The sequence below is a fragment of the Aquarana catesbeiana genome, linkage group LG01, assembly GCF_042186555.1.
Source record: "Aquarana catesbeiana isolate 2022-GZ linkage group LG01, ASM4218655v1, whole genome shotgun sequence".
Classification (NCBI taxonomy): Eukaryota; Metazoa; Chordata; class Amphibia; order Anura; family Ranidae; genus Aquarana; species Aquarana catesbeiana.
The window spans coordinates 833,286,770-833,312,346 of record NC_133324.1 but is presented as its reverse complement, the minus strand read 5'-3'; the positions used below and the strand labels follow the sequence as shown (position 1 = coordinate 833,312,346).

The following is a 25,577-nucleotide window of genomic DNA, read 5'->3' as shown; positions in this document are numbered from 1 at the left end:
TCAGGACCTCCGCTATTCACAGAGCACAGTGTATTCAGTGAAAAGAATGTAAGATGTTTTCTGAATGGAGGAGGTCCAGAGTTTGTGACCCCCTATCTGCGTTCTCCAGCTGGAAGTGTGTCCCAATGCCGGACGTTGGACACTGACTGTACTTTACAGGATGAATGAAAATAAGAATTTGCCCAAACGCAGCAACCACACATGCCACTCACATCCTAAGTGGTGTTTTATTTAAACAGCCCAGTTTCCAGCTTTAAAAGACTGAGGTCATTAAAATGTTAGTTCACCTTTTCAGACAATATGTAAGGGTGACGTAACACTGGACACCCTGCCCCCCAATCCCCATTGTACTTACCTCTGGGTATGCTGAGCAGTCAGTGCCCACGCAGCCAGTCCAGCGGTCCAGGGATTTGAAGTCCCTGCTGTTCTCCCTCTTCTCTGTGCAGCACTTCTGGGACAGACCAGACTAATTCTGTTTGGTCAGCGTCATTACAGTGAATCACACTGATCCATCCTGGAAGTGTTGCACAGAGAAGAGGGAGTAGAGCGGAAATTTCAAATCTCGGACCGCTAGACCGGCTACGTGGGCATGGACAGCTCAGCATACCTGGCCTTGTGGTTTTCAAGCCTTTCAGGCATTTCTATTAAGGTCCATGTAACTAAACGAAATACGTGATTGTGCCCCAAAGAAGCTGATGTATCTTTTCAAGCTCAGGTGTGAAAGAGCCCATTGAAAATAATGGGAATCTTCATTGTGGGGCAATTTCTCTTTATTTCCAGTTTTCATTAGAGACACTTATTTTCCCTTCCTGAAAGGAAATTTCTCAGAGGGGAATTTCCCGCTCATAGCTTGTTTACACTGGCATTACCCTTTAAAAGAGCAGTCTTTATTGGATCCCTTATCAGAGGGCATTTGACAGGCGGTGAGGAAGTGTTATGTCGCTTCCTCAACGCCTGTTTTAACCCTTAAAAACCATCACCACCATGCAATGCAGGTGGTTATGACATGGCCCCATTCAGCTGAATAGGTTGCATTCGGTAGCCGGGTACAAAACATTGCAGCCGTGGCATGGGTACACCACCATCCACTGCCATTGAAACATAAGAGGGTGAGGTTGGGGATTGTAAAACACTGTTCAGCTCAACTGTGTGTTTCTTCCACCCTACAATCACAACTGTGAACGAGACTTTAGACAGTTGTCCCCATATGACGATATCCCCTCACCTCTTGTTCTGGGGACAACTTTAACATTTTGGATCTCCCCCCTACATTTGTGATGAATCTCATCAATGTGGACAACAATAAAAACTTCACAGAGGGCTTAACCCCCCTCCACTCTCTCGAAAATTAAAGATATTTTTTACCCCTAAAAATGCATTTCAAACTCAGGTTGGTGACAGGTACACTTTACAAGGGGGAGGAGCTGCCATTTTTACCATGTGTTTACTCATATAATATTCTGTCCAGAATAAAACATCATTCTTATTATCTCCGCATCCTCTTTTACCCGCAGTTGTCTGTTGTTTGATCATCTGATTGGCATATAAGAACTCACGAAGCTGACAATTTATCAAATTTTTCTAAAAATGTGTTTTCTCTTTGAGCATGGAAGAACACTTTTCGGACATTTCGGGCATATTAATAACATAGCCTAATATCACTGGCTTGAAGTAACGCTGATAATAAAAATGAGATGTCTGGAAGCTCTATGATAACCTGGAAGGGGAACCAGAAGCTCTATGATAACCTGGTGGCACCGCCGGATCAGATACCGGGCTTCCCGATTGCAGAGGATAGCGCAGAGAAGCACCGGTGGTCTAATCAGCTGCTAGGATTGTGTTATATGAAAAAGCATCGCCGGCTGAAAAAAAAAATATCAGGATTATGGCATACAGCTGCAGCCATAGCCCCGGTATAACCACTTGAAGCCAATCACGTACTACTATGTACATGAGTTGGCGTCAAGTGGTTAAGGGGTCAAGTGCCTAAGGGGCAATTCTACTTTTCACGAAAAAAAAAATAGCAAAAAAAAAAAAAAATCTAGCATATAAAATTTCTGCACAAGCCATATTGTAATTGAATGGTATTAAAAAAGCATGAATGACCCACCTATGAGAGTAAGGGGTCTGGTACTCACCCAGTTGGATGTTTTCTTCCCAGGCATGCTTTGGAAGTGGCACGAAGGAGAGATGCAATGACATGGAGAAAGGTCTGACACACTGGGCAGTCTGTTACACAGTTTACTTGTTGAGGGACTTTTTTCTATGCTTGTTGCACATAAACTGTAAGGAACTGATACAATCTGTATGTTGCAAAATATGGTAAAATACAAGTTTGTTTCTATGTTGCACTGGTCACTTGAGAAGATGTTTGCAAACAGTGATTTAAAGTAGAACTATAGGCAAAACTTATTTTTTTCCCTTTAGGAAAGGCTGGGTTCACACCTGTTCACACCCATGGAGACTGATTCCTGCACTATTTAAGTTCACACTGCCATATGTCAACCGATCTGGGGGGGTGTCAGTAACTTTGTATTGACACGGTTCACAGATGTCAGAGTATTCCGCCGGCAGGTGACATGTGATGAGGGAACCTGTACTAGAATCACACTGGTTCCCGCATCCCATATATGTGAACCGGCACTAAGGGAGGGTTATAACCCCTGTCCGTATTTGTTATCATCTGTGCCCCATTGCGGAGATTTTCCCTTCACTTCCTTTCCCAAAGCCAAACAGGAAGTGAGTGGAAATTCCTCCAATTTAAAGGAGAAGTACAGCCAAAGCTCGTTTGGCTGTACTTCCCCTGTGGATCACAGCAGTGCAGCTCGTTTTGCACCCATGTGACTTGTTTTCAGGAGAGTGCGGGAGGAAGTCTGTTCTCTGCTGACGTCACAGAGTCGGTCCAGACTTGGCCGTCATCATGACCAGAGCCGGGATCTGCCCACATGCCTGGACCGCCACCCCGCTCAGCCTCTCAGCAAGCTGCTGAGAACCTGAGCCATCCGCTCCCCGCCCCTCCACAGCCCAGCGCTCCAGTGAGCATGTGCAGGGGGCGACAGAGCAGAGAGCTATCGTGCTGTTTGATCGCTCGGTTCTCAGTGTAGAGGTGTCGGGGGGACAGATGAAGCATCGAACTGTTGCTGCTTCCACCTAGGTAAGTATGAATTCAAAACAAAAAATACCCATACATCTCTTTTAAGGGAATTACTTGGGGACCCCCAGGACACCAGAACTAGTGTCCCCATTTGAAGATTTCCCCTCAATTACTTTTCTAGGGACAACCAAAAATGTGGCATTTTCTTTCACTTTCACTGATAATACTAAACAGGACAAATAGAGAGGGCGAATCTCCATAAAGAGCAATAAAAACTGACAGGGGTTCTAATCCATCTACACTCTATCCAAAACGGAAAATAAAGTTTTGCCTTAAGTTATACTTTAAGGGCTCGTGCATAATGGGGTTTGAATGTCTCCTCCGAGCGCCTTGTTCTCCGGGCAGAAAAAGCAACTTAAAAATGCACCTAAAGCCACGTATTGCACACATGTATGTGTGTCAAGCATTTGGATTCCCCTGGCCATAATATTAATGTATCCTGGCCATTGGAATAAATGAACGCTCAAGCAGTAAACGTGCCTAGCCTTTACGTGTGTTTAGATGTGTCAGACTTTTTTTCTGCCCAAAAGCGGCTGAGAAAGGGTTAAAACCACTGCAGCAGCGCTTTGCCGGCGGTATAGCCGTACTGCCCATTGATTTCAATAGGCAGGAGTGGTGGAGGAGCGGTATACACACTGCTCCAAAGATGCTGCTGGCAGGACTTTTTTTTTTAGCGTCCTGCCAACGCACCGCTCCAGTGAGAAAGCCCTCGGGGCTTTCTCATTGGAAACACAGGAGCGGCTCTTTCAGGGCGCTTTGCAGGCGCTATTTATAGCGCCGTAGCGCCTACAAAGCGCCCCAGTGTGAAAGAGTTCTAAAGGACTATACACTCAGTGGCCACTTTATTAGGTACACCTTGCTAGTATCGTGTTGGACCCCATTCTTCCTTCAGAACGGCCTTCATTTTTTGTGGCATAGATTCAAAAAAGGTGTTGGAAACATTCCTCAGAGATTTTGGTCCATAGTGACAGGATGGCATCACACAGTTGCTACAAATTTGTCGGCTGCACATCCATGATGTGAATCTCCCGTTCCACCACATCCCAAAGGTGCTCTATTGGATTAAGATCTGGAGACTGTGGAAGCCATTGGAGTACAGTGACCTCAATGTCATCTTCAAGAAACCAGTGGTGAGATGATTTGAGCTTTGTGACATGGTGCATTATCTGTCTGGAAGTAGTCATCAGAAGATGAGTTCACTGTAGTCATAATGGGATGGAGATGGTAAGCAACAATACTCAGGTGGGCCGTGGATTTAAACGATGCTCAATTTGTACTAAGGGGCCCAAAGTGTGCCAAGAAAATATCCCCCCACACCATTACACCACCAGCCTGAACCGTTGATACAAGGCAGGATGGATATATGCTTTCATGTTGTTTATGCCAAATTCTGACTCTACCATCTGAATGTCACAGCTGAAATCGAGACTCATCAGACCAGGCAAAGTTTTTCCAATCTTCTATTGTGCAATTTTGATGAGCTTGTGTGAATTGTAGCCTCAGTTACCTGTTCTTAGCTGACAGGTGTAGAACCCGGTATAGTCTTCTGCTGTAGCCCATCTGCTTCAAGGTTCGATGTGTTGTGCGTTCAGAGACGGTATTCTGCATACCTTGGTTGTAACGAGTGGTTATTTGAGTTACTATTGCCTTTCTATCATCTTGAACCAGTCTGTCCATTCTCCTCTGACATCAACAAGGCATTTTCATCCACACAACTGCCGCTCACTGGATATTTTCTCTTTTTTGGACCACTCTCTGTAAACCCCTGAGATGATTGTGTGTGAAAATCCCAGTAGACCAGCCCGTCTGGCACCAACAACCCTGCGATGGTTAAAGTCATTTAAATCCCCTTTATTTCCCATTCTGATGCTCAGGTTTGAACTTCAGCAAATTGTTTTTGCCACCTCTAGATGCCTAAATGCATTGAGTTGCTGCCATGTGATTGGCTGTTTAGCAATTTCTGTTACCAAGCAATTGAACAGGTGTACCTAAGTGGCCGGTGAGTGTAAGTCCCAGCAGGGAGAGACAGCAGATTCTGAAGAACTGTCTCAAAGTTTTGGGGTTTTTTAAAATCATCTTATCTGTAGTATAAGCTGTGTATATGACCCACAGCAACAAATTCAATTCATTTTTCCTATTTCCATGTGTCATTTTCCAGTACACACATGGATATGATCACTTGGTATGAGACAATGGGGTTTATTTACTAAAGGCAAATCCACATTGCACTGAAAGTGCACTTGGTAGGGCAGTCGCTCTAAATCTAAGGGGTAGATCTGAAATGAGGGGAAGCTCTGCTGACTTTATCATCCAATCATGTGCAAGCTAAAATGCTGTTTTTATTTTCCTTGCATGTCCCCCTTGGATCTACAGCGACTTTACTTCCAAGTGCACTTGTAGTGCAAAGTGGATTTTCCTTTATTAAATAACCCCCAATGTGCATAGTTCTTTTTTTCAGACACTTTGATGAATGAGGCTCATCATGCTTAGTAGCTTCTTTCAGCTAAAAGACAATAAATGGCCACAATTATTATTATTATAAAGTAGTATTCAACTCTCATTATTTTTTGGCTTAACACAATGGGGGTTATTTACGAAACGAAAATCCACTTTGCACTGAAAGTGCACTTGGAAGTGCAGTCGCTGTAAATCTGAGGGGTAAATCTGAAATGAGGGGAAGCTCTGCTGATTTTATCATCCAATCATGTACAAGCTAAAATGCTGTTTTTTATTTTCCTTTCATGTCCCCCTCAGATCTACAGCGACTGCACTTGAAAGTGCACTTTGCACTCGTATTTTGCATTAGTGCAAAATGGATTTGCCTTTAGTAAATAACCCCCAGTGAGTAAAATAAAAAATTTCTGCCCCAGCACTTGTAGTTTACAAGTAAGTGTGTGCAGCCTATTGCATTAGGGTGTACACCCCAAGGCTCAAACACACATGAGTGTGTTTGTGTATGTGTCTATATATATATTATATATATACACACACACACACACATATACACACATATACATACACACCGATACACACTGTTATGGCAGAGATCAGCGGGAGATCTTTCCAATCCTCCTGTCGGCACACAGATTGCTAATGTGCATGGAGGGTGTGCATTAGGGTGTGCCCAGGCACACCAGACACACCCCCTGCACACACCTATGAGTTTACAACTTTCAGTGCTGCTGCCTCCTGATCTCTCAGTGCTGCTTCCCTGAATTTCCTGTCTTCAAAGGAATGAGTTAACAGTGGATAGCACAGTCTCCAGCCAGTCAAAAGAGGGAGGAGGAGAGGATAACCTTGCCACCCTAGGCTGGACTGTCTGTTTCTATTGATGCCCACAGTGTAGGGAGACCAAGCTCTAGTCCCTGTATACAAGGGTGGCACCACAGGATGCGGCAAGATAAAGAAGTCACCCTGAAACAGGAAACCTGGGGCAGCGGTCATTGCACCCGCTTCAACTGGAAGGCAGAAAAAGATAAAAGAAACTGTATAGTCAGTAAGGGATTAAATCAGCTGCTGAAAATGTTTAAAATACTGAGGGTTTAATATGACAATAACACCTAAACATATGATGTAGTATACCATTACATTGTCATTGTCTTGTAATACTTGCAGGCCATTACCTACAGCAATCAATTCACTAATACCGGATGACACATTCAGATGGCACGGTGCTGCCCATTTCTCTTTGCAGATCCACAAAGAGATTCCAGCAGGCCTGTCATTATCTTTTTCGAAATGTTTTACAGCATCTACTGTGTAGTAGGTGTAGAAAGGAAAAGCGGGTGGCTCTGGGTTCTCCTTGGTTTTGGGATAAGAGGCACATAGACTGTCCACTATCTGTGGTGTGAGAGGTGCAGACAAGGAACCAGTACAGGAGCTGTGAATGAAAGCTTGCATATATCTCTGCCTCAAGGATGTTGTCAGCCGTGCTGTCAGATCATACATCACAGCTCTGTCAGTCTGGGATGGGGAAGATGGAATTGTTCAGCATCCTTTTTACATATAGAAGCTGAATCTAATCTGGGGAATAAATGAGGAGCACAACAAATACATTACTGTATCTGCCGTGTCTATTTATAATATCTGGAGGGAGCGGTCTTAGCATTTCAGAACTATGTCTGGGTTCCCAGGCCCAGTCTCTAGATTTTATTCATCGGATAGAGTCACATACATAACATGACATCATGTAAATAATGTCATTATCTGCTGCAAAATGGCACCACTTTGTCCATTCACTGCCTAGAACATGAAGGAGGGGGGGACTGCCACCAGTACTAGTAATAAAAGTAAACATTTTGTTTTCCCTGGTTTAATCTTTTAGTATGAATATACAGTATATTTATATGTGCCATGTTTAAACTCACTTACTGTTGACTGACTCACTACCTCTGTTGGAAGTCTGATCTAAGCATCAACTACTCTTTAGGTAAAATATCTAAAGCCCCGTACATATGGGCCAAAAGTCAGAGGACAACAGCTGATTAAAAAAAAAAACAGCCAACATTTGACCCGTGTGGGCAACAAGACCATCAGGACCGCCTTCCTCCTGCTGGTGATCCCTCTAGTGATAATAAAGATCTATGTAGGGGAATCAGGACCTCCCTCCTCCTGCTGGTGATCCCTCTAGTGATAATAAAGATCTATGTAGGGGAATCAGGACCTCCCTCCTCCTGCTGGCGATCCCTCTAGTGATAATAAAGGTCTATGTAGGGGAATCAGGACCTCCCTCCTCCTGCTGGTGATCCCTCTAGTGATAATAAAGATCTATGTAGGGGAATCAGGACCTCCCTCCTCCTGCTGGTGATCCCTCTAGTGATAATAAAGATCTATGTATGGGAATCAGGACCTCCCTCCTCCTGCTGGTGATCCCTCTAGTGATAATAAAGATCTATGTAGGGGAATCAGGACCTCCCTCCTCCTGCTGGTGATCCCTCTAGTGATAATAAAGATCTATGTATGGGAATCAGGACCTCCCTCCTCCTGCTGGTGATCCCTCTAGTGATAATAAAGATCTATGTAGGGGAATCAGGACTGCCTTCCTCCTGCTGGTGATCCCTCTAGTGATAATAAAGATCTATGTAGGGGAATCAGGACTGCCTTCCTCCTGCTGGTGATCCCTCTAGTGATAATAAAGATCTATGTAGGGGAATCAGGACCTCCCTCCTCCTGCTGGTGATCCCTCTAGTGATAATAAAGATCTATGTAGGGGAATCAGGACTGCCTTCCTCCTGCTGGTGATCCCTCTAGTGATAATAAAGATCTATGTAGGGGAATCAGGACCGCCTTTCTCCTGCTGGTGATCCCTCTAGTGATAATAAAGATCTATATAGGGGAATCAGGACCGCCTTCCTCCTGCTGGTGATCCCTCTAGTGATAATAAAGATCTATGTAGGGGAATCAGGACCTTCTTCCTCCTGCTGTTGATGGTGATCCCTCTAGTGATAATAAAGATCTATATAGGGAAATCAGGACCTCATTCCTCCTGCTGGTGATCCCTCTAGAGGTAACTTATTATCTATATATAGTGGTATCAGGACTTAAATTCCCTTTCTTCCACATTCTGATGCTCGGTTTGAACTTCAGCAAGTCATCATCACCACGTCTAGACGCTCCAAATGTATTAGAGTTGCTGCCATGTGATTGGCTGATTAGCAATTTGTGTTACAATGCAAATGAACAGGTGTACCTAATAAAGTGGCCGGTGAGTGTATATAGCAGAATAAGGACCTTCTTTGTCCGATTGGTGATCCATCTAGTGATAGCTAAAGACCTATATAGGGGAATCAGGATCTCTATCCTGTTCTCTTTGTATTGCTTCCTTTGTGTGAAATCCCTGGTGATCCTGACGCTCCCTCTGCTTTCCTCTTAAAATCTGACCACGCTAAACAGGAGAACACGGCATGGTCAGTTTTCTAGATATGCTGGGAACTCAGCCTGCTCTCCTCCAATGATCAGACATGTCCTGACACCCCCCTCCCCCCCCTGCAAAGCCTGTCACTGGGAAGCTCAGTGTGTTGCTGTTTCTCCTCCCCTATCCCTAATGCAGCTGAGAACAGAGGGAATGTGATCACTTAAAAAAAAAAAAGGATGGGAAAGGGTATTTATAATGTTTTTTATATATATACACAAATGTTTTGCCTTTCATTTTTATTTTACACGGAGTGGCTTGTTTTACAAGGTGAGGGTTAACAATCATTTTAACACTGCACAGGACAGGGGCCAAAGTCATGACAGGTACCAGCAATGAGAATGAACATGGTCAGACACCTCAATGTTCCTGGTGAGATATCTGCTGGTGCATGGCAAAGTCATAGCAATATTGGACTACCTGATCTTAATCTGTTTCTCAGCAATTCACCGCCTAAGAAGCTTACCAGCAGAAGTGTTTACACTGGTAAACAGTGTAATATTAACATTCCACAATGACAGCATGACTTCCCACAAAATTGCTCCCAGGTAATATCAATATCATTATTGATTTCACCATTGATGGACTTCTCTGTTATACATTTCAGGTTCTAGCTATTCCATTTGCAGCATATTTATTCAGATGCACATGGTGTGTCTATGACAAAGGGAACCTATAAGAATAGAAATATTGGCTGTTGCTGCTTATTTCAGGTCACAGAATGATCTATAGGGATGACAGTCTTTAAGCCTGAACCTAAGGCAATGTCCACATTTCCAACATGACAGGTTCTCTTTAAGATACCATATACATTTTACATGCTTCCTCAAAGCAATACAGAAAATCTGAACAGTTTGTGATTACATGCAATATAAACATGGTACATAACGGTAAAAAAGAGAAGTACAAAGCAGATGGATTCACTGCGTTGCCGTACAAACTGGAACTTTGAGGATGCAGGAATTGTTACTTGTCCCAAAATTAGATGTCATTGAGACAAAAAAGCCAGGCTTCAAAACAGAAGTATGAGTTTCATTGCACCCTTATCTTCCTGTTCAGCAATCCTCTGTAACCAAGAGGAGATAGCCATAACTTTACACTTCCACTACAGTAACTTGATCACAATACAGTGTTCTTAAAGCCAAACTCGGGTTAGAAGAAGAAAACCTTTGCAGTTGGGCCCCCCTGTATTGTTATGCCCTGTACACACGGTCGGACTTTGTTCGGACATTCCGACAACAAAATCCATGGATTTTTTCCGACGGATGTTGGCTCAAACTTGTCTTGCATACACACGGTCACACAAAGTTGTCGGAAAATCCGATCGTTCTGAACGCAGTGGCGTAAAACACGTATGTCGGGACTATAGACGGGGCAGTAGCCAATAGCTTTCATCTCTTTATTTATTCTGAGCATGCGTGGCACTTTGTGCGTCGGATTTGTGTACACACGATCGGAAATTCCGACAACGGATTTTGCTGTCGGAAAATTTTATATCCTGCTCTCAAACTTTGTGTGTCGGAAAATCCGATGGAAAATGTCCGATGGAGCCTACACAGGGTCGGAATTTCTGACAACAAGGTCCTATCACACATTTTCCGTCGGAAAATCCGACCGTGTGTACGGGGCATAAGAGTGAAATACTCATTACATTAAGGAGGCAGATGAGAAGGCTGTATTACCTACCTTACTCCACTCAAGTCAGCTCCACGGTGTCCTCTTTTCCCTCCGGTAATCTGGACTGTGAGCAGTCCTTTAACGTCTCCAATTACAATGAGGGCTATTAACCAAACATTGTATATGGAGGAGGCAGAAGTGCAACCGAGGCCAGGAGCACCTTAGAGAGGCGGCTTTGTAGGACTGTTTGCATCTTGCTGCAGCGTGGAGAGTACTACACCATATTTCTCTACCCCTAGACAAAATCCAGCATTCAACCCTTGCAGTTTGGAGAAGGGGGATGGGTGGCTCAATGAAAGGGTAGTTTTCTTCTTGTACCGGAATTGGGTTTTAATGAAAACAGCATCATCTAATCTGCCAAAGTGAAATCCATTGTAACGTGGAAATGAACCACTGAACAAAATATACCTGAACTGCCAAATGAAAACCTTTAAGGCCTCATGCACACGAGTCGCTGTTAAACGCGCGTTCAGAGGCAGTTGGACACTTTTTTCAGCTGCCCCTGAACCCATTCAATGTTATCCTATGTGTCCATGTACACAGTCTCGTTTTTTGGCGTTTTTAGGCAGTTGCGTTTAACCTCGTTTTTCCAGAAGCAAGAAAATGGGTTCAGACGCAAAAGTTTTCCACGTTCCAGACGCCAAAGGCAGCTAAACGTGGCTAAACGCCGGTACCCGCGTTTATCCGTGTTTACGTTTATAAGTGTTTTTAAAGGAACCCTATTTTTTGAACCAGAAAACACAAAAATATGATGGTAAACTGCAGCAGAGAATGACATTTTGCGACCCGAATTTGGCGCCCCGTATCTCAGGGCCACTTGGTGCTAAGAACCCCAAATTTGGTGTTCAAACACAGTGGAACTAGCACTACAACATATCCAAAGTTGGGGTTCCTAGCACTGAGATGCGGGCCCCAAAGTCGGGTCGCAAAATGTCATTCTCTGCTCTGCAATATGTTTAATATGGGATCCATTTCCAAAAAAAAAACACAGAAAGAGAGGCAAATGCAAGTATACAACTGCTCTCTCTGCTGCTGCTGCTCACTCTGATCAAAATGGTAGAAATAGTTAAAATTTATCATGCTTTCTGAGCTTGGGGAGGGTCTTTTTTATCCTAACTAAACGCTTCTAGATGCAAACGCGGTTAAACGTGGCTAAACGCAGCATGCAAACGCGGCAAAACGGGCATTTCTAAACGCCGGTTTCAGCTTTTAAAAACATGTGTTCAGCAGAGTTTGCACCGGCGCCTCGTCTGCATGAAGCCTAACTCCAAAATGAGGTTATTGTACAACTATTTGTGATATTTGTGCTATGACTATTTTTGTTTAATCAATTGGGTCTAAAAGCTGTATAATACACACAGCAAGGGTGATTTACTAAAGGAGTAGAGGCAGTTCGCCTAAGAACGTGAGTGTTATTGAATAAGGCAAAGCTAATTTTCAGGCATTTTTCAGGTGCTCTTATTGAAGTCAATGAGGCCAAAAAAACGCTTTATTCTGCTCCAAAAGAATCTGTGCTTCAAATGCTGAGCAACAGGAGCCTGAGTGCACAAATTAAAATCATGGGGTTCTGGTGGTTGAGTGTTTTGAAGCCTTAGGCCAGGGGTCTCAAACTAGCGGCCCTCCAGTTTTTGCAGAACTACAAGTCCCATCAAGCCTCTGCCTATGGGAGTCATGTTTGTAACTGTCAGCCTTGCAATGCCTCATGGGAATTGTAGTTTTGCAACAGCTGGAGGGCCACCAGTTTGAGACCCCTGGCCCTTTGGGCAGGGCCATAAATGCCAGTACCACTCAGTACAGCCTTCAGCCCTGTCCAGCCGCACCCTGCCATGACGGGCTGCCTGCAGCAGGACTGGACGCTGCACCTGTCTCCCAGAGGCACACTGCAGCTCCATGTGTCTTAAAGTGATATTAAACCTACAATTTTTTTTTTTTTTAAATACCAGCATGTTATACTTACCTGCCCTTTGCAGTAGTTTTGCACAGAGCAGCCCTGATCCTCCTTTTTTCAGGTCCCCTGCCGAAACTCTGGGCTCCTTCCCCCTGCCAAGTGCTCCACAGAAAGTCGCTTGTTATGGGGGCACTCAAGCGTGTTCACTCCGACCCACCTCTATGTGTCTATGGGACACACAGAGAGTGGCTCAGTCCCGCCCCTCGCCCTCTTCTCCCTGGCTGTGACTGACAGCAGTGGGAGTCAATGGCTCCTATTGCTGTGTCTCAGCAATGAGGAGGCAGACACCTGGGAGAGCAGTAGCTCTTGTGCACATCTCTAGATCACGATTGGGCTCAGGTACGTATTGGGGGTGGGGGTGGGGGGGTCTGGGGGAAGCTAAAAAATCTTCTGCTTGTAGAACCACTTTAAAGTGATATTAAAGTCTCATTTTTTTTTCTTTAAAAATAATAAACATGTGATACTTACCTGCTCTGTGCAGTTGGTTTTGCACAGAGCAACCCTGACCCTCCTCTTCTCAGGTCCCTCACTGGCCCTCCTGGCCCCTCCGTCCTGCTGAGTGCCCCCACAGCAAGCAGCTTGCTATGGGTCGCACCCGAGCCACTGCTCTGTGTGTCCATTCAGATACAGGGCTGTGGTTTGGTCCCGCCCCTCTCTCTCCTCATTGGCTCACTGACTTTGATTGACAGCATCGGGAGCTAATGGCGCCACGCTCCCATCTCAGCCAATGAGGAGGGAGAGTCATGGGCAGCCGAGACTCTCCTGCAACATCCCTGTATCGAAACAGGCTCAGGTAAGTAGTAGAGGGGCTGCTGCCCACAGAAGGTTTTTATCTTAATGCATTCTATGAAAAAAGAATGCATTTAAAAAACTTCTGACTTTACAACCACTTTAAGGCTCTGTTCACACTTACATATGGGACCGAGTGCGTGCATATTTCCAGCACGTTCCTGCTCATTGCGAGCAGGGCAGACCATTCATTTCAATGGGCTGCCCTATGTGCAAGAAACGCAGAAAAGAATTCCCTGAGACTTGGTTCACATCTATAGGTGCTACCTAAATGCATCTGTGCATTTTCAGTGCGTTCCCGTGCATTGCGTGTAAGGCAACTTAACTTCAACTTAACTTCAATTAGCTGCTCTATAAGCGATAAACATGTAAAAGAACTGCCTGATTCTTTTCCAAAAGCGCGCCACACCGAACCACAGTCTGTGGCACCATGCGGTTTGGCCTACACAAAAATGCGCATTTTTCAGATGCCATTAACAATTAGTGGCACCACTGCGCATGTGCTGAAGGACAGTGCGTTTCTGTGCTTGTCAGGGAAGTTGTCAATTTTGTGCACTTTCCTGGCACGCATAGATGTGAGCCTATCCTAAAGTGTATGTAAACTCCAATTTCCTACCTTTTGGTCTGTTAAATAGACCACTGAAAGTGTTTTATTATATCTGTTCGACTAGCGAGGAAAAAAAAAAAAATACCAGCAAGAAATCTTGTGATCTGATAACATCAGCTCCTTGCCTCTGGACTGTTATCATGTAGCATTATTTCCTGCTATCTCAGTGGGCTACAAAACACCTCCCCCTGTTAGGAAATCGAGAGGGGAGTGTTAAGCTGGCAATACATTATACAATTTTCTTATTCAATTTCTTTTAGATTTACTTTCAACTATGTAGTGCAAGGGCCTGCCTGACTGCATGCAAATTGAAAGTGTTTAGGTTTGATGTCATATTATATGGTTGTAGTAAATCTAAAAGGTAATCTGTACAAGAAAATTGGAAAATGTACGGCCAGCCTTAGGTAGTCCGAAGAAACTCCCTGTCCTAGGGTGACAATTCTGCTCTGTACAGTTGTCACCCTGGGAAAGAAAGTGAGTTAATAGCAGGATTACCAGGTTAAAGGAAAGGAATGAAAATGTGAAATAAGAAAACTAATGCAGCCACCTAAGGACCAGCAAACTGCAATGATATTCATTTCTGTTCTTAGGTTTAGATACACTTAGGGCTACAAAATGCTCAGGTATGAATCAGAGCTAAAAGAGTAGGAGCTGTTCAGGAAAGTAAGTGATCCCTCTGTAAAGTGTATGATTATGTTACACAGAGAAGGTAACGCTGTGTTCAGGTTGAATACACAATCATGTATAAAGGAAATAAAATTAAATGGATTTTTGCCAGCACATCCCTGAAGTCATCACAACTTACATTATTATTGGTGGTCATACAACCTCCGATAAATTATCCATTTCTTTTTCAATGATCTATAGTCCTCAATCTAACCAAGCAATATGCGACACACGGGGAAGTGTGGATTACGATAAATACTTGGAAGATCTGATTGTAAGTTATCGATCGCCTCTCTGTTTCCATCATGCAATCTAATAATCTGACTGAGATAAAATCAGATCCATGACCAAAAGCATCTCAGTGCTGCCGACCAATGCAACACAATTGATCATCTTCTGTCCTGGCCCATCGACTCAGTTTGATTAAATCTATCTATGAATTCTTTATTTAGCATTGTAATAACAACAGTACAAGAAAGGCACAGCGTACATACAAACGTATCCAAGTAGGATAGGAATGGATCAAAGGAGATACATTGTGCATGGAGATCAAATGGATTCAATCTATCTAAATTTACACTGATACATCATGGCTATTGGATTGTTTCCTGATGATAAAAGGGAAGCGTGTCTGGCCACCAGGAAGATAATCATCCTCTACTCCTTTACTATATGAGCCCCAGTGGAAGGAAGCTGTATGAGGATCTCTCTATATACAGCAGTTCTCTCTATACACCACAGCTCTCTTCTTCTCTCTCATATATAGATATAGAGAGACACAGACAGAGATCTCTGTATACAGCAGAGGGAGAGAGAGAGCAAAAGAGAGATCTCTGTACACAGCAGATCTCTCTCTATATAGAGTTATGGAGAGCTCTCTATATAAATTGGATCTTTCTCTATATATAGTTAAGGAAATCTCTCTATATACAACAGATCTCTCTTTATATACAGCAGATCAGTCCCTAGATATAGTTATGGAAATCTCTCTATATACAGCAGATCTCTTTCTATATATATAGTTATGGAAATCGCTCTATATACAGTAGATCTCTCTCTCTATATATAGTTATGGAAATCTCTCTATATACAGCAGATCTCCCTCTATATAGCTACAGAGATCTATCTATATACAGCAACTCTCTGTCTATATATAGCTATGTAGACCACTCTATATACAGCAGAACTCTCTTTATATATAGCTATGGGGTTCTATGAATACAGCAGATCTCTCTATATAACAGCTGATCTATTTCTATATAGTTATGTAGATCTCTCAATTTACAGATCTCTCTCTATAAATAGCTATGTAGTTCTCCCTATATACAGCAGATCTCTGTCTATATATAACTATAGAGATCGCTCTATATACAGCAGACCTCTTTCCTTATATATAGCTATGTAGATCCCTCTATATTCAGCAGACCTCTCTATATATAGCACAGAGATCTCTCTCTTTCTCTCTCTCTCTATATATATATCTATCTATCATATCTCTATCTATATATAGCTATGGAGATCTTTCTATATACAGCAGATCTCTTTCTCTCTCTCTCTCTCTCTTTCTTTCTCTCTTTCTTTCTCTCTCTCTCTTTCTTTCTCTCTTTCTTTCTCTCTCTCTCCAGAAGATTTCAATCAATACAAATGTTTGATCACAGCTGATCTTTCTCTATTGATTTTAAATCTATAGAGATCTCTGCATATACTGACGCTCTCTCTCTCTCTCTGTATATATATATATATATATATAAACTTACAGCAGATCTCTCTCTCTCTATATATACCCCATGTATAGAGATCAGATCTCTCTCTCTCTCTATATATATATATCCCATGTATAGAGATGTGTGTACTGTATATAGATTTGATCTCTCTATATATACCTATCCCATGTATAGAGATGTGTGTACTGTATATAGATCAGATCTCTCTATATATACACCTATCCCATGTATAGAAATGTGTGAACTGTATATAGATCAGATCTCTCTATATATACCTATCCCATGTATAGAAATGTGTGAACTGTATATAGATCAGATCTCTCTATATATACCTATCCCATGTATAGAGATGTGTGTACTGTATATAGATCAGATCTCTCTATATATACCTATCCCATGTATAGAGATGTGTGTACTGTATATAGATTTGATCTCTCTATATATACCTATCCCATATATAGAGATGTGTGTACTGTATATAGATCAGATCTCTCTATATATACCTATCCCATGTATAGAGATGTGTGTACTGTATATAGATCAGATCTCTCTATATATACCTATCCCATGTATAGAGATGTGTGTACTGTATATAGATCAGATCTCTCTATATATACCTATCCCATGTATAGAGATGTGTGCACTGTATATAGATCAGATCTCTATATATACCTATCCCATGTATAGAGATGTGTGTACTGTATATAGATCAGATCTCTCTATATATACCTATCCCATGTATAGAGATGTGTGCACTGTATATAGATCAGATCTCTATATATACCTATCCCATGTATAGAGATGTGTGCACTGTATATAGATCAGATCTCTCTATATATATCTATCAGATCTCTATATATACCTATCCCATGTATAGAGATGTGTGCACTGTATATAGATCAGATCTCTATATATACCTATCCCATGTACAGAGAAGTGTGTGTATATGGAGGAGACATCTCACTACTAGTGAGTAAGTAAACTTCCCCAAAGTGAACTTTTCTTTGGTCAGGTAAAGTGCTGATTGGAGAGAGTGAGGTGTGATCCCAGCACACACCTATAGGTGATCCCCCCTACCCTCCTGTACCTACCTGCACTGAGTTCCAGGGTGCCCTCACTGGTGGCCTGCTGGCAGAACCTGTTGTTGTTGGCTCCGGGTTGCCCCCCCCTGGTGTGGCAGTGGGAGGAGGTGGTTGGGTTGGCTCGGATGGGCCCGTTGTGATAGGAGCTGTGAGCCTGCTGGTAATGATGCTGCTGCTGGGGCTCGGTGCTGATGGAGGAGGCTGGGGTCTGGTTGGGGAAGGGTGTCCCCAGATGTGGGATCTCCACCATGGTGGGCCGGTCGTACCTCCTGGCCAGCAGGGACCTCTTGTTGGAGGAGAAGGTCTTGAGGACGCTATAGGGGCTCCTCTGCTTGTAGATTTTCGGGATGCAGGGCCCCTCCTCTGCCGGCTGCATCTCCTCCTCCATCTCCTCCGTGCTCTCCCTTCCCTCGGATCGTCTTCTTGTCTCTGATCACCGCCGCTGAGCTGAGCAGAGGGGGAGCCGCCTGATTGACAGCCGGCCTCTCCAATGCCTGGAGGGAGAAGGGAGGTAAAGAGCAAGTGTTTAGGGTAATATTTGCTAATGATGATGGGGGGAAGGGGCGGGGCGTGCAGCTGCTGGCTGCTGGCTGAGCTCTGCTGGGTGCTGCTGACAATTCCAGGTGCCTGGAGTGCAGGGGGGTCATTACAGCACATTGATCCCACGAGCAACACTTCACACACATACACCAGGGATGGGGGACACTGGACTCTGATCAGCCTGAAAAAGTTCACCTATTCCACATCCTTCTGTACAAAGTCTGCGATGGGCTGCACAGTGCTTGTAGGACTCCCAGAGATGGGGGGGCTCCACATCCACAATGAAGATCATCTACACTGTGTGCATATGATATGTTGGGGAATGGCTAGGGAAGCAATTAACAGCCCTGAAAGTGGTCACATCTAAGAATTGGTAAGCTGCAATATAATCAATGTTTGCTTTTGGGTTTATTACTTCTTTAAAGAGGAGCTCCAGTCTGTAAAAAAATAAAATAAAAGTCAGCAACTTCAAATACTGTAGCTGCTGACTTTTAATATACAGTAAATCCGGGAAGTATTCACAGCACTTCACTTTTTACACAGTTGTTACAGCCTTACTCCAAAATGAATTAAATGCATTATTTTCCTCAAAATTCTACAAACAACATCCCATAATGACAACATGAAAGACGTTTGTTTATTATTTTTAATAAATTTGCAAAGATTTCAAACAAAAAAATCCCAATGTACATAAGTATTCACAGCTTTTGCTCCATACTTTGTAGAAGCACCTTTGGCACCAATTACTGCCTCAAGTCTTTCTGAGTATGATGCTACAAGTTTGGCACACCTATTTTTGGGCAGTTTCTCCCATTCTTCTTTGAAGGACCTCTCAAGCTCCATCAGGTTGGATGGGGAGCGTCGGTGCACAGCCATTTCCAGATCTCTCCAGAGATGTTCGATCGGGTTCAAGTCTGGGCTCTGGCTGGGCCACTCAAGGACATTCGCAGTTTTGTCCTATAGCCGCTCCTTTGTTATCTTGGCTGTGTGCTTAGGATTGTTGTCCTGTTGGAAGATGAACCTTTGCCCCAGTCTGAGATCCAGAGTGCTATGGAGCAGGGTTTCATCAAGAATGTCTCTGTACATTGCTGCATTCATCTTTCCCTCAATCCTGACTAGTCTCCCAGTCCCTGCTGCTGAAAAGCATCCCCACAGCAAGATGCTGCCACCAGCATGCTTCACTGTAGGGATGGTATTGGCCAGGTGATGAGCGGTTCTTGGTTTCCATGACACTTGCCATTCAGGCCAAAGAGTTACATTTTTGTTTCATCAGAATTTTGTTTTTCATGGTCTGAGATTCCTTCAGGTGCCTTTTGGCTGTTATGTTCCCATTTACTTAGAAGTGGCTTCTGTCTGGCCACTCTACCATACAGGCCTGATTGGTGGAGTGCTGCGGAGATGTTTGTTCTTCTGGAAGGTTCTCCTCTCATCACAGAGAAATGCTGGAGCTTTGTCAGGGTGACCATTTGTTTCTTGGTCACCTCCCTGGCTAAGGCCCTTCTACCCCGATCGCTCAGTTTGGCAACCCACTCCAGGAAAAGTCCTGGTGGTTCCAAACTTCTTCCATTTACAAATGATGGAGGCCTCTGTGCTCATTGGGACCTTCAATGCTGGAGACATTTTTTCTGTACCCTTCTCCACATCTGTGCCTCAATACAATCCTGTCTCAGCGGTCTACAGACAATTCCTTGGACTTCATGGCTTGGTTTGTCCTTTGACATGCATTGTTAACTATGGGACCTTATATAGACAGGTGTGTGCGTTTCCAAATCATGTCCAATCAACTGAATTTACCACAGATGTACTCCAATCAAGTTCTAGAAACATCTCAAGGATGATCCGTGCAAACAGAATGAACCTGAGCTCAATTTCGAGTGTCATGGTAAAGACGTTTAATAAATTCTACGGGTTGCATGTTTTGAGTTACAGAGGAGGTCTAGGGCTAGAATTATTGCTCTCTCTCTCTAACGATCGCGGTGATACCTCACATGTGTGGTTTGGGCACCGTTTGCATATGTGGGCGCTACTCACGTATGCGTTCGCTGACACACTTGAGGTCGACGAGACAGGCGTGTTTAAAAAAAAAAAAATGTTTTCTTAATTATTTTACCTTATATTTTTCAATTTTACACTGTTCTTTAAAAAAAAATCGTGTCAGTTTTATTCCTATTACAAGGAATGTAAAAACATCCCTTGTAATAGAAAAAAAACATGACAGGACCTCTTAAATATGAGATCTGGGATCAAAAAGATCTCAGATCTCATATTTACACTAAAATCCAATAAAAAAAAAAAAAAAAAAAAAAAATTAAAGGAGTTGTAAACCCTCGTGTTTTTTCACCTTAATGCATCCTATGCATTAAGGTGAAAAAACACCTTGCAGTGACCGGCCCCCTAGCCCCCCCCCCCCCCCCCCCCGTTTTACTTACCTGAGCCCTGTATTTCTCTCGGCGGGCTGTCCCTCTCTCCACGGGGTCTCGGCTCTTGATTGGATAGATTGATAGGAGCGCAGCCTTTGGCTCCCGCTGCTGTCAATCAAATCCAATGACACGGGCACCGGGGGGCGGGGCCAAGTCCGGCATTCGTGTCTGTGGATGCAAATGCTGGGAGTGTGCCTGCAAGGTAACCCCCGGGAGAGCGCTTCTCCTAGGGGGTTATCTGATGCTGGGAGGAGCCGTGAGAGCCGCCGGGGGACCCCACAAATGAACGATCGGGGCCACTCTGTGCAAAACGAGCTGCACAGTGGAGGTAAGTATAATATGCTTGTTATTAAAAAAAAAAAATTATTCTTTACAACCACTTTAAATGTTATTTAAAAAAAAAAAAAAAAATGCTGCTTTAATGGAATGGAAGTGACGTTTTGACATTGCTTCCGCCCTGCACTGGTATGGAGCCAGGTGGGGGCCATCTTCCCCTCACTCATCTCCATGCCTAACAGGGAGAAGGGCCCGATCGTCTCTGCCACTGGCGGTGGCTCGGAGGGCACGACAGAGGGCACCAGAGAGCGGTGGGAGGGGGCCCCTCTCCTGCCTCCAATAAACGTGATCTAGCGGCGAATCCGCCACAGAGACCACTTTTACCTGACAGCGGACCGCCCGCTGAAGAGGATACTGGGGTTATGGTAGCTAGCTGCTGCCATAACAACGATATTCCTCTTCAAAGTGCCAACGTATAACGACGGCGGGCGGTCCGTAAGTGGTTAACTACCACTTCTGCCTGACAGCTTGGTCTGTTAAAAAAGTTTTTTTTTTTTTATTGTGAAGCAATAAAAAAAACAAACAGTGAAGCAAAAAAAAAAAAACAAATAGGACAAAATAACAGAAAGAGTCAATGTGCATAACTATTCACTCCCCTAAAGTCAATACTTTGTAGAGCCACCTTTTGCGGCTATCACAGCTCCAAGTCGCTTTGGATAAGTTTCTATGAGCTTGCCACATCTTACCACTGGGATTTTTGCCCTTCCTCCTTGCAAAACTGCTCCAGCTCCTTCAAGTTGGATGGTTTGCGCTTGTGAACAGCATTCTTTAAGTCTGACCAAAGATTTTCTATTGGATTGAGGTCTGGGCTTGGACTAGGCCATTCCAACACATTTACATGTTTCCCCTTAAACCACTCAAGTGTTGCTTTAGCAGTGTGTTTGGGGTCATTGTCCTGCTGGAAGGTGAACATCCGTCTTAACCTCAAATCACACACAGAGTGGTACAGGTTTTACTCAAGAATATCCCTGTATTTAGCACCATCCATCTTTCCCTCAACTCTCACCAGTTTCCCAGTCCCGGCTATTGAAAAACACCCCCACAGCATGATGCTGCCACCACCATGTTTCACTGTGGGGATGGTGTTCTTTGGGTGATGTGATGTGTTGGGTTTGCGCCAGACATAGCGTTTTCTTTGATGGCCAAAAAGTTCAATTTTAGTCTCATCAGACCAGAGCACTTTCCTCCATACATTTTGGGAGTCTCCCACATGCCTTTACGCGAACTCAAAACATGCCATTTTGTTTTTTGCTGAAAGCAATGGCTTTCTTCTGGCCACTCTGCCATAAAGTCCAACTCTATGGAGCGTACGGCTTATTGTCGTCCTAAGTACAGATACTCCAGTCTCTGCTGTAGAACTATGCAGCTCCTCCAGGTTTGCCTTAGGTCTCTGTGCTGCCTCTCTGATTAATGCCCTCCTTGCCCGGTCCATGAGTTTTGGTGTGCGGCCGTCTCTTGGCAGGTTTGCTGTTGTGCCATGTTCTTTCCATTTGGTTATGATAGAGTTGATGGTGCTCCTAGGGATCATCAAAGACTTGGATATTTTTTTATAATCTAACCCTACTTCTCAACAACATTGTCCCTTACTTGTTTGGAGAGTTACTTGGTCTTCATGGCAGTGTTTGGTTAGTGGTGCCTCTTGCTTAGGTGTTGCAGCCTCTGGGGCCTTTTAAAAAGGTGTGTATATGTAATGACAGATCATGTGACACTTAGATTGCACACAGGTGGACATAATTTCACTAATTATGTGACTTCTGAAGGTAATTGGTTCCACCAGAGCTTTTTATGGGCTTCATAACAAAGGGGGTAAATTCATACGCACATGCCAATTATCAGTTTTTTTATTTCTGAAAAATAGTTTTATGTATATATTTTTCTAATTTTACTGCAACAATTTAGACTATTGTGTTCTGATCCATCACATATAATTCAGATTAAAAACACATTGAACTAAAAAGGCTGTAATGTAACAAAATAGGTAAAAAGCCAAGGGGGTGAATACTTTTGCAAGGCACTGTAAGATTCAATTAAAAAAAAAAAGATTTTTATCAAATGATCAGTAATATATTTGTAACAGGTTGTGTGCCTCCAACAGCCTTCTCAACCAGGGTTCCTCCAGAGGTTGCTAGAGGTTCCTTGGGTTCCAAAAGACCGGGCAGAGACCTGCAGCACACATGCCCATCTGTGGTATATATAAAGATGGAGGCGCAGAAGAGGAGCCACTGGGCAAGAATGTGGGGGGGGGGGGATGGGGCCCGTGAATCACAAATGAAGGAGAATTTGGCTCAGTCAGGAAAGGTCAAGGAGGTTTTTACCTAACTTTCTAAGGCTTTTGCACCATATAGTAATTGGATTTGGGACTTGTTTAGTCTGTTATATAGGAGCCTTTAGTTGCACTTTAACCATCTAGTAAAAAAGGGCAGATAGGTGGACATGTAATTCAGGAGAGCCCCTTTGTTTACTACTTGGGTATATGCACAATGGCTTTGATCGCACAGTAAGTAGACAGGACAGATCACAAATAAAATGCACAGAACCAGTCAGAGTACCTTCTGCTTGCTTTGATGGCCAATCAGGGTGATCACAAATGTAAACACTGCAAGACTACATTTGGAAGCCCTGCCCTTCCTCTCAGATGAATGAATATTTAATGAATATACATAGAGTAGGCAGCAGCAAATTCAAGGTGCAGGGTTTTGGGGGGTGGAGCTAGCGGCTGACATGTAAGCAGCGGTGAGACAGAGCTCCGGCCGGGAAGATTAATCCTTTGCTTATCCTGAGTGTCAGAGACACCGATCCTACTCCACAGCAGGCTGTGGAATGTGGGCTGAGTTGGCAGGAGTCACCATTATGGTCAAATACAGGCCGGCACTCATGGAATCAACGGGGGAACGTCTGGCCAGATTTGCCTGGGACTCCCAAGATGGTGGCCTTCACAAGGCAGAGCACCGAGGGGAGAGCAGCACACACAGGAGTAACACTGAAGAACTACGCACAGGCTCCAGTGTGGTAAGCCCTCTCCCCCTCTCGCCCTCTCGCAGACACAGGGGACTGAGAAGGGGACTTGACGACTTGCCCCAGAGAAATCAGGCAGACCTAGAGCCATTGGGGGAGGACACTGAACTGTCCCTGAAACAAATCATGGAGGCCATCCACACTTGCTAAACTACGCTAACTGCACACATTGATGGCATGAGAGCAGAAATGTCCTTTATGAAGCAGGATATGCATGCTGTTAAAGACAGGGTTACTGAAACTGAGCAGAGAGTTAGTGATATGGAGGATGTGGTTTGCCTTCTGGAAGGCACAGTGCAAAATCTCCAGAAAGAAGTTGCTACCCACACTGATAAACTGGGCGATTTGGAGTATCGCTAAAGGAGAAATACCGTTCGATTTGTAGGTTTCCCTGAAGGCGCAGAGGGTAAGCAACCAGATCTCTTAGAACTGTGGTGGGAAGTGGTTAATTGCTCACAGGTGCTTGCAGTCTATATAACTGTGTGTAGGACTCATCCTGAGCCTGCTCATTTGAGGCTGTTGGAACTTAGTCCAAGTGGAACTGGTCTAAGTGGTGAGTTAAAACCAGAGTTAGTGGATCTGGTCTAAGTGGTGAGTTAAAACCAGAGTTTAAAACAGGAGGTTATAACAGGGGTCATAGTACCTGTGTAGTGTGAGTACCTGAGTGCTGTCTGAGTAGTGTGTGTGGATGGTTAGTACTTGTGTATTGTGTACTGTATACTTGAGTATTGCGAGTGCACTTAGGTCTGTGAGTACCTGTGTATTGTCTTGTTGTGTACCTGTGTATTGTTTTGTTGAGTACCTGTGTATTGTCTTCAGTATTAGTGCCAGGAAGCTAGCTGTTAGGTAATTTGGACAGGGTAAAATTCCCAATCCTCACTAAATTTAATAGGTACGATGCCCGGCGGGTGTGGAGAGGCGACTCTTTGTACATCTTGCTGCATGTATGCGTTCCTTGATCATCCAATCGAGGGCGAATACTGCTGTGCACTCTTTCCCTGGAAGCCCAGGTTCTGAATCTGGGGAAGCAACTGTCAGCACTGAGAAGTCCCTCCATACTAAAGGAGAGCCAGGAACGTACACGGCAGGTGCCGGCAGGGGCCAGCACAGAGGCGGGTGGAGACAAAGAGGTGCAGGCACTAGCAAAGAGTAGATGGGTGACAGTCAGGAGGGGTAGAGGAGGAAGTGCCAGGGAGGCCGATCCAGGACTGGAGCATCCCAATAAGTACGCTCCATTGAGTGACATTGGGGAAACCAGTCAGGGACCAGCACTGCTGGAGCTGAGGGACTCTCCTAGCTGCCGGGGGAAGAACTCCTCCAGTGTGAGTGGGGGGGCAGCAAAGGGAAAGGAAAGACAGATTCTGGTGGTAGGGGACTCAATTCTTAGAAGGACAGAGAGAGGGCAATCTGTAACCAAGACCTGAAGCGCCGAACAGTATGTTGTCTACCGGGCGCTCGGGTTCGGCACATCACGGATCTTGTGGACAGATTACTGGGAGGGGCTGGGGAAGACCCGGCTGTTATGGTGCACGTTGGCACCAATGACAAAGTCAGAGGCAGATGGAGTGTCCTAAAGAACGATTTTAGGGACTTAGGAGCTAAATTGAGGAAAAGGACCTCCAAGGTAGTATTCTCAGGAATACTACCGGTACATCGAGCCACACCAGAAAGGCAGAGGGAGATTAGGTAAGTAAACAAGTGGCTAAAG

General features: G+C 44.1%; 1 protein-coding gene across 1 annotated transcript in view; it reads right to left on the bottom strand.

Annotated features, from left to right (window-relative positions):
• BEND4 (BEN domain containing 4) overlaps positions 1–18,159 on the bottom strand; it is a 200,539-nt gene extending 182,380 nt beyond the window's left edge. The window contains exon 1 of the mRNA XM_073608509.1: positions 17,568–18,159. Within this exon, the coding sequence (XP_073464610.1) occupies positions 17,568–17,946 (379 nt within the window). The 5' untranslated portion in view covers positions 17,947–18,159. The remainder of the gene's footprint in view (positions 1–17,567) is intronic.
• Between the last annotated feature and the right edge of the window lie 7,418 nt (positions 18,160–25,577).